General features: G+C 39.5%; 3 protein-coding genes across 5 annotated transcripts in view; 1 reads left to right on the top strand and 2 right to left on the bottom strand.

The window, feature by feature from the left end:
* LOC114523127 (alpha-1,6-mannosylglycoprotein 6-beta-N-acetylglucosaminyltransferase A-like) overlaps positions 1–7,894 on the bottom strand; it is a 76,970-nt gene that overhangs the window by 43,322 nt on the left and 25,754 nt on the right. The gene's annotated exons all lie outside the window — the stretch shown is intronic.
* LOC114523108 overlaps positions 1–7,894 on the bottom strand; it is a 72,717-nt gene that overhangs the window by 46,092 nt on the left and 18,731 nt on the right. The gene's annotated exons all lie outside the window — the stretch shown is intronic.
* Positions 164–6,345, top strand: LOC114523092. The gene is made up of 8 exons (XM_028543929.1): positions 164–373; positions 1,827–1,996; positions 2,731–2,923; positions 3,691–3,833; positions 3,932–4,089; positions 4,389–4,566; positions 5,112–5,363; positions 6,077–6,345. The coding sequence occupies exons 1-8, from the start codon at positions 295–297 to the stop codon at positions 6,194–6,196; spliced, it is 1,293 nt and encodes a 430-aa protein (XP_028399730.1). The 5' UTR covers positions 164–294; the 3' UTR covers positions 6,197–6,345.

Genomic DNA, 7,894 nt, shown 5'->3' with positions numbered 1-7,894 from the left:
ATATCTCAAATGGGAATTATACTCAAATAGGAACTATCAACTATATGGGAACTACACTCAAATATTTACGGATATTTACGGGAACTAATTGTGTCCATTAAGTATCACACGAATAGCGCTGTTGCATTTCGGGATAGTTCTCACACCTCTGGTAAAGTTTCCGGTTTCTATGCAGGTGTCGCATAATCCTCAAGATATCGCACGGATTTCTAGACTTCTAAGATTCTGTGATCACCCTGTGGAATTATCATCGCATAATTTTGTCTTGAGTAATTAATTTGTTTCTGTGTAAAGATGGCAGCGGCTGCAGCAGTGACAGTCGCAGAAATGGCGGCGGAGACGATAGCAGAAACAGTTGCAGAGACTGTTGCGGGTAAAGTTTGTATGTAATATAGATAGTGGCGTAGCCAGCCCTTCAATTTAGTATTGCTGTGCTAATATTTTGGTGTTCATTGACTGTGAAAACAATCAATTTCTAAAGAATAATGATAACATAAAATTTGCATAGCATGACTAAATCGTCAGGCTGGCTACGCCACTGAATATAGGGACCGTAATTTAGATTGAGGACATGAACATGACGAGTGACAACCACACAGCTAAAAAAACTGAAACTTTTGGGGAAATTTGCAAGTATTATTAAGAGGTTTCGCTGTTAAACATTAAAGTTTGAGAGTTGAGACCCAAACTGGAATCTAATTAAAATATGTCTTGTGATCACGTGTACAGGCTTATATGTTAACGATTGTATATTTAATCACTGTGATTTGTTCAAATATATACTGGTTGTGTTCGAAACTTTGAATATGTTGCGGTCAGTACATGCGTCAAGTTTAACTTTTTTGAAGTGGATATTCAGGTTTTAAAATTTTAGTGTGGCTTGAGTGTTCTGTTTATGCATGATCGTCATTGATGGTCAGGTGATGGTCAGGTGATGGTCAAATGATCGTGGTTTTCCAGTAGTTTACATTATCAAATGTCAAAGTCGAATTACGTCTGAAAAGCTTACGTTTTTTAATTACTAGGAGTTCTCACTTCTCAGCCTCGTTCCAGGCTCTTTGAAACCTTCCACAAGCACTGGGGAAAAATTTCTGCCGGATATCTTAAACGGCAACTTTAGATCTTCACTTCTGCATGTTTAATTCCAAAATGTCTGATGAATTTCAGGAAGACAAGTCGTTTCTAAAATTTTTTGAGAAAAGGCAGGCAGCAAAAAAGCGATATTGATGAAGAATAAATAGCAATTTGATCTGTGCGACCACTGGTTTCACTTTGGTATCGAGGAAAATGAACAGTGGTTTAAACATTTGTTAACTTTTTATTATTTCTTCAAAACATGTGTTAGAAAAATGTGCTTCTTACTGCCGAAATACACACAGAGCAGAAGTTAGCAATTGCTGCGCATGAAATATACGCCGCCTTTTTTTTCACTTAGATCGCGTATATCTACATACCTACTTAAATATCAATCACGTGACTTTATATATGTATGTCTTACATGTATGCGTTAACTCCTTGAAGAATTTAAGGTTCTCTTTTCTATGGTTAAACGCTAGTGTTTAAGAAAAAAAATGTTTACGGAATGGTCAGCAATTGTCAGCAATAATATATTGTTGCGACATTACCTATTTGTAAAGAGTGTTTCAAATTACCATGGATGTTCGCCGGTTATTATTTGATCAATGTTATGTTTTCACAAAACAGTAACAGTCCGTTACCAAACGAAGAGAAGTTCTTTGAACATGAGTGTAACTGATGATTTCATGACTGCCTGAAACTCTATCTTTCCTAAGCTTGAATATTGTACTTCATCTTCTAACTTCCAGAAACAACTGCGGAGGTTGTCGCAGAGTCAACAGCGGAAGCTGTTGCAGAAGGCACAGCAGAGACTGTGGCAGAAACTGCTGCGGAGGCGGCAGCGGAATCTGCAGCAGAAGCAGGAGCGGAAACAGCTGCAGAAACAGCGGCTGAGACAGCCGCCGAAACGGCTGCAGAGGTAACTGGTTATATAATAATGAATAGAAACAGATATAGACTAAATCTTCAATTCATCGCAATTATCGCTACTCTGGTTTTGACCGATTAATGAAAGTAATCACCACACAAATATTGCATTCACAACCAAACGTTTCGACACTCTGGTTTAGTGTTTTCAATAGACTTAAATTTTTATTCACGTTTTCTTAAAGCTGGCAGCAGATATATCTGTCAACCAGAAGTGACTGAGGTAGCTACAGCATTTCAGAAGGTCTGCGTTTTCCCACAGTGCTTTGGGGAAATTTTTGAACCGATATATAGTGACATTAATAAAATCAAATTTATATAAACAAAAAACAAAGGTAGAGTTTTAATGTCCAAGCCGTGTGCGAACTTTTACAGATGTTGTAAATATCATGAAACAATTCCTGCAATGCGAAAAAAAATTGTTGAAGAAGAAAAAAACCTATTCAAGTTCGGTTTTCTTATGGTTGATCCTGCTTACTATGTCTGCTTCGCTATTTATTGAAGGAAAATGCTTGAGTCGGGGCAACTGCAAAAAAGCAATTCTTTGGGCTGTCATGTAGAGCAAAAGTGATTGGATGCTTATTTTGTCGCCTTAATCTGTGGTTTTGTGTATTGCAAAGACCTGTGGAAAAAGTTTTTAAGCCAAATCACAGCGCGTTTCCTCATTTATTTAGTTTCTGCCGTTTAATAGTGACGCATAACTCCTGGACTAACTTGTATTTCTAGGAGAGCGCGGCTAGTAGTGGGATATTATGGAAAGTGGTGAAGATTGGAGCCATAGTGGCCGTTGGTTTAGGAGTCCCCTCGGTTATTGATGTGATCAAGGCCAATACGGGGGCCGGTATAAAAAAATGCCCTCTTGATCCGGATACCAAGAAAACGCTTCAATTAACTCAAGATGCTCTGGATAAAATGGAAGGTAAATATTTGTAGTAATTGATTTGCGGGTTGAAAGAGGGGGGGGAATGTTGGTTAAAGGGTACTCCTGCGTACGAGGTTTCTCCCGTAGCTGCACATAATAAAGAATGTTTGCAAAACATTGTCTGTTGAACTTCGTATCGTCGTGTTTTCTCTTTCCAAGATGCATGGATTTCTTTTTTGGTGCTAGTTGGTGGCACTTCTACCAGATATAGAATGTAATCCTTTAGAACGAAAGGGCATCTTTGCCCCCCTCGCCTCTGCTGGTAAAAGGAAAATGGGCAGCTGCTCCCCACTGTCCCGGCGTCCCTGGACTGCTTGGAAGGCTCGCATACAACAGTTCGTTTCAGTACACATTTTTCGTAAATCTTGTGCCCGTTGCATGATAACGTGTTTTAATAATCTTTGTTATTTTTATGAGGAAATCGCTGTTGATTTTAATTCCCCTCATAGTTATTTTGTTTCCAGCGTTCTCTCCCTCCTTCTCATATTTCTTTCTTTTCATTACTGGAAGGCACAGCCTCACTGGGTCTAGGACTTCTATGTTGGGCAAATCAATCGCTAGATTGTTAGAAATCGTCGCCACTGCTAGAAGTTTCCTTTGTGCATTTATAGGAAGTTATGAGTCACGATTTTAAGCTTATTTACGAGATGACCAATCAGTGACGTTGCCAGAATATAATGGCTTATATGCAAAACATACACAGGGCATGGACCGGGTCTTATGCTCAAGTGTTAGTGATGATAAACTTTTCTTAACGTTTATAGCAATTATTAGTGAGTGGAACAACGTATTAAAAGGTTTGCCAAAGGATGTTGACTTAGGAAATATTGAAGTAGACGTGGAAGGGAAGAAAGAAAGTGTTCATGTGAGCGCTCTGTTTTGGCAGATCATGCACAACGTAGAGAAGGTACAAATTAGCATGGTCGGAAACTGCTAGAAATATGTCCGTTTGTGAGTTTATGTCCGTTTGTGATTTTCACACACATGTCAACTGTTTGCTTTAAGGACCTTAATTCAGCGTCAAAAATTGCCAAGGACTGCGCAGATGACTGTAAATGGAAGGCTAACATCGACGTTTTTACACTGCACATCGTGAACGCTGTAACAGGAATGGTGGCCTTGTGTGACCTTAGGGAAAAGAGCAGTGCCCTACAACAGCACAAGTATGTCACGTGCATGATATAATTTTTCAGATTTTTCTTTCCTTTTATTTATTGAACTTCTATAGGTTCGGAGATATATCGCCCGAAGTGCATGATGATATTTTCCGTGGGCTTCGCCCTCGGATAATATTTTCCTAAATTTCCCTCGCCCCAGTTCTATAAATGATAAACGAAGCAATTTGATGGACTCAAAACTCAAAAGCAAACGAAGCAATGTGATGGATTAAAAATCGCATTGGTACTTAGCGGACAAGACTGGTTTACATGAGGTTAGATATTTATATGTCTTCTTTTATTAGCATTCCTGCTTCAGGTGACAAGAAAAAAATTCAGGCAGTTTTAGACAAAGATTTTCCTAAATGGAAAGACTACATCATAGCACAAGCAAAGAAGCACCTAAACAAAGCTCTTGTCAAAGAAGCGACTACTAAGGCGACCCAGGCTGTTTTACCAATCGTTAAACAACCTATCAAACAGGTAAGGTAGAATAAATGCAGAACAGACTTGAGACTTGATACAGGTAAGAGAGAAAATGTATAATGGCTGATACATTGGAGTTCAGTTTAAATGAATTCTATGGGGATGTTGCTCTCTCCCTCTCTATTCCCATTCAAAACGTCCTCGATCTTTTTTCAGCATAGCGTCTTACTGACCTAGATAAGTTGCTGGCAAGCATACAGACAATACTATAAAAATAGCGATTTGAGGTTAAAAAAGTGATAAGGATATCACATGTTGACCAAACTATGATCGAGCGATGATAAATCTGACATCAGCATTCAGCATAGACTGGCAGGAAACAGTTTTTGCAGTGATTTTTTACAACAACCATAATATTGGCACAAAGGCGGCACTATCTATATAGTATTATCTAAAGCTTTGTAAGTTGGTCAATTTAGGCTACATCTTTTTGCACATCTTCGCAGTCGTTTTTGTCGTATTTGCTCAAGCTCGTCATTAATAGTTACTGATGAATATCAATACCCAAGCTTTTTTTTTTAAGAATTTACGTCTGTATTCAGGGAGTTCTGGCACAGGCAAAAGCTGATGTCGTCCCAAATATAGTCAATGAAGCCAAATCAAGTGGCAAGAGTGCAGCCAAAAGAGTGTTTGATGATCGTCGGGCTCATATCATTGAAATAGGGCTGATCCCTTTCTATGGGTGGGTCAAATCACAAATGCTTATTGCCCAAGCCAAAAAAGATGCCATAAATGATGCCAGAAACGCTGCAAAATCCACAGTGAACCAACAATTTAACTCTCCTGAAGTCAAGGTAAAGGCAGGTTGCTTCGAATGTCGTGTAGCTAAATTTACACAATGCACTGATAGTCATGTCATCTTGGTGGTCATAATCAAGGTGGTGACGATTACAATCAGACTTTTAACATTCGTGATAATGACCAGATGAAAGTGATGGAGGTAGTTGTAGTAGTGGTGGTGGTCATGTGGTGATATTTGAGATTAAACTTAATGGTAGACTGAATCGGCCAATGACGGCGATGATGGTGTTGATTAAAATTATAGTGACTGATGGCGATTATGGTAACGTTGATGCTAACGTAACGATAGTCATGATTGTGCTATGTAATGGTGTTGATGATGATAACAGTAAGAAAGAAGCGATAAGAAATTGATTGTGATAATAACGGTGATGATGACGATGATGGTGATGACAATGATATTGATCATGGTCGTCATGATGGTATTGGCTAAAAACCGTGTAAAAACAAACAACCTAGCGATGGCGGTGATGCCAAAATCTGTGAAATTGAATAATTTTATCACAGTGAGTGCAATAGTTTACAAAGAAATCCGTCGGGCAGAACTGAATAAATTATATGAATGAATAGTTTGAATAAATTATATGAATAAACACCCCCCTTTAGTTTCAGCCCTAGGTACTTTGTCCTGTATAGAACGAACAGAACGAGTACAATGGCGGGAGGAAACCTAGCTTTAAAGTCTCAAAATAATTCTCTTTTTCAGGAGCAAATGAACCGTATCTCTGCTGAGGTGTCCAAATCTGTTTTTGCTCAACATAAAACACAAATTGACGAGAAAATCAAGCAAATAGTCGATGATACGCTAAATAAACATCAATCCTAAATGAGAATAAATAAAATACTGCTACTCATATGAAAATTATTATGAAGTTTGTTTAAGAATACTTCTAGAATGTTAGAAACAACAATCAAGCTAATTAGTTAATACTATGAATGTTTGCATAGTGGGGTGGTAATAATTAATAAATAAATCATTGTTTAACATCACCGTGGTAGCCGACACTTAACGAAATATTGGGGGATTGAGGGGAGGGAGAAGGGGGAAGTTTTAAAGACCAAGAAGAGGAAGTCGCAATACTATATGAATTATTGTGCAGGACAGAAGGTTTGATAAGTCATCTTCCACTTTTTAGTCTCAAAACTGATTGCTGTAGTTAGAGCTGATAAATTTTCAAACGTGAGCCTGAGGCCTTGAAGATAGCCTACTATTCGAAATTATTTTTTATGTAAACTTTATAAAAATGTTTGTCCAAAAAGTTATCTAGGGAGCTTGCATGTAAGCCCCGTTTACACTACACTCAATTTAATGGCAAGGTGGAGCACAATTAAGGTTTAAACTCCAGTGGCCTTTCCAACCTCATTCCCAGTGCCTTTTACCTTGATTCTGGGTTTGGGTAAAAGGCCCTGGGATCGGCCAGCCGATTTGTATTTGGATTCCTCAAAAAGTTTGGATTCCGGAATCACTGTCTGGATTCTGGACTCCGGCGTATCTAGTTTGGTCCTCGTCATCTGGAAGGACAGAAGTACGCCTCATCTCAGCCAAGGCCAGAGTTGCCCCATTACGCCAAACGACTATTCCACGATTGGAATTGATGGCAAGGCCCGCTTCTTTCCAGAGAAATAGAATCAGCCGATCAAGTCCGCCCAACAGCAACTTGAAAACTGGAAAGAACGCTATCTAGAATTAGCCCCCTTTGAAAAGGACGAAATCATTCGTGTTGGAGGACGACTGAAGCACTCGCCTTTATCGTACGACGAAACCCATCCTATGGTCCTACTAGCGGACCACGTCGTGTCAAAATTAGTTGTCAAAGATTCCCGGCCACAACCGAGTACCGCGGGTCGTGAACGTACCATGTGCGAGACACGGCGGAAATTCTGGATTCTCCGTGGCAGAAACCTGGTAAAGAAGATTGTTAAAGATTGCTTCATTTGTCGTAAATTAAGGCAGTATCCTTACACCACACTCCTGGCTGACTTACCCTCAGAAAGGCTAAAGTTGTTTTCTCCACCCTTCTCGGTCACTGGTGTGGATCTGTTCGGTCCATTCTATCTCAAGTACGGTAGAAATAAGAAAATCAAAGCTTAGGGAGCAGTTTTCATCTGAACGACAGTTCGTGACATACATCTAGAAATTGTCCAAGATTTATCCACTGACGCCTTTCTCCACGCCTTGCGACGTTTTGAAGCCCACCACGGGTGGCCAGCCACTGTAATCTCGGACAATGGGACATCCGATTTGTTGGAGCTGAGAAAGAGCTACGTAAGCTTTTCAAAGAAGGAAGACGACAAATGGAAGATTTTTCTGTGAGCCATAAGTTCAAATGGCTATTCAACACTCCTCTGAGTCATCATCAGGGAGGAGTTTTCGAAAGCATGGTCAAACAGACAAAGACTGCTTTGAAAGTGATAGTTGGTCAGCAGACATTGTCTTGGAACGAGATGTCGACGGTGTTTGAAGTAGAAACGGAAAAAGCGACAATGCAAATGCGGCGATATTGTTTTAGTAGTGGATAACAAC

The sequence above is a fragment of the Dendronephthya gigantea genome, unplaced genomic scaffold (assembly GCF_004324835.1).
Source record: "Dendronephthya gigantea isolate DGI-Jeju-01 unplaced genomic scaffold, DenGig_1.0 000000F, whole genome shotgun sequence".
In the NCBI taxonomy this organism is placed as follows: Eukaryota; Metazoa; Cnidaria; class Anthozoa; order Malacalcyonacea; family Nephtheidae; genus Dendronephthya; species Dendronephthya gigantea.
Note: the sequence above shows the minus strand (reverse complement) of the source record. Positions and strands in the feature narration are given on the sequence as shown.

What these genes read in the sequence shown, in the direction of transcription:
- LOC114523092 (XM_028543929.1), top strand. Translation starts at nt 295, where the DNA reads ATGGCAGCGGCTGCAGCAGTGACAGTCGCAGAAATGGCGGCGGAGACG. An exon ending in CCGCCGAAACGGCTGCAGAG is followed by an intron (nt 1,997 to 2,730) that starts GTAACTGGTTAT and finishes TTGTATTTCTAG; the next exon opens with GAGAGCGCGGCTAGTAGTGG. An exon ending in TGCTCTGGATAAAATGGAAG is followed by an intron (nt 2,924 to 3,690) that starts GTAAATATTTGT and finishes TAACGTTTATAG; the next exon opens with CAATTATTAGTGAGTGGAAC.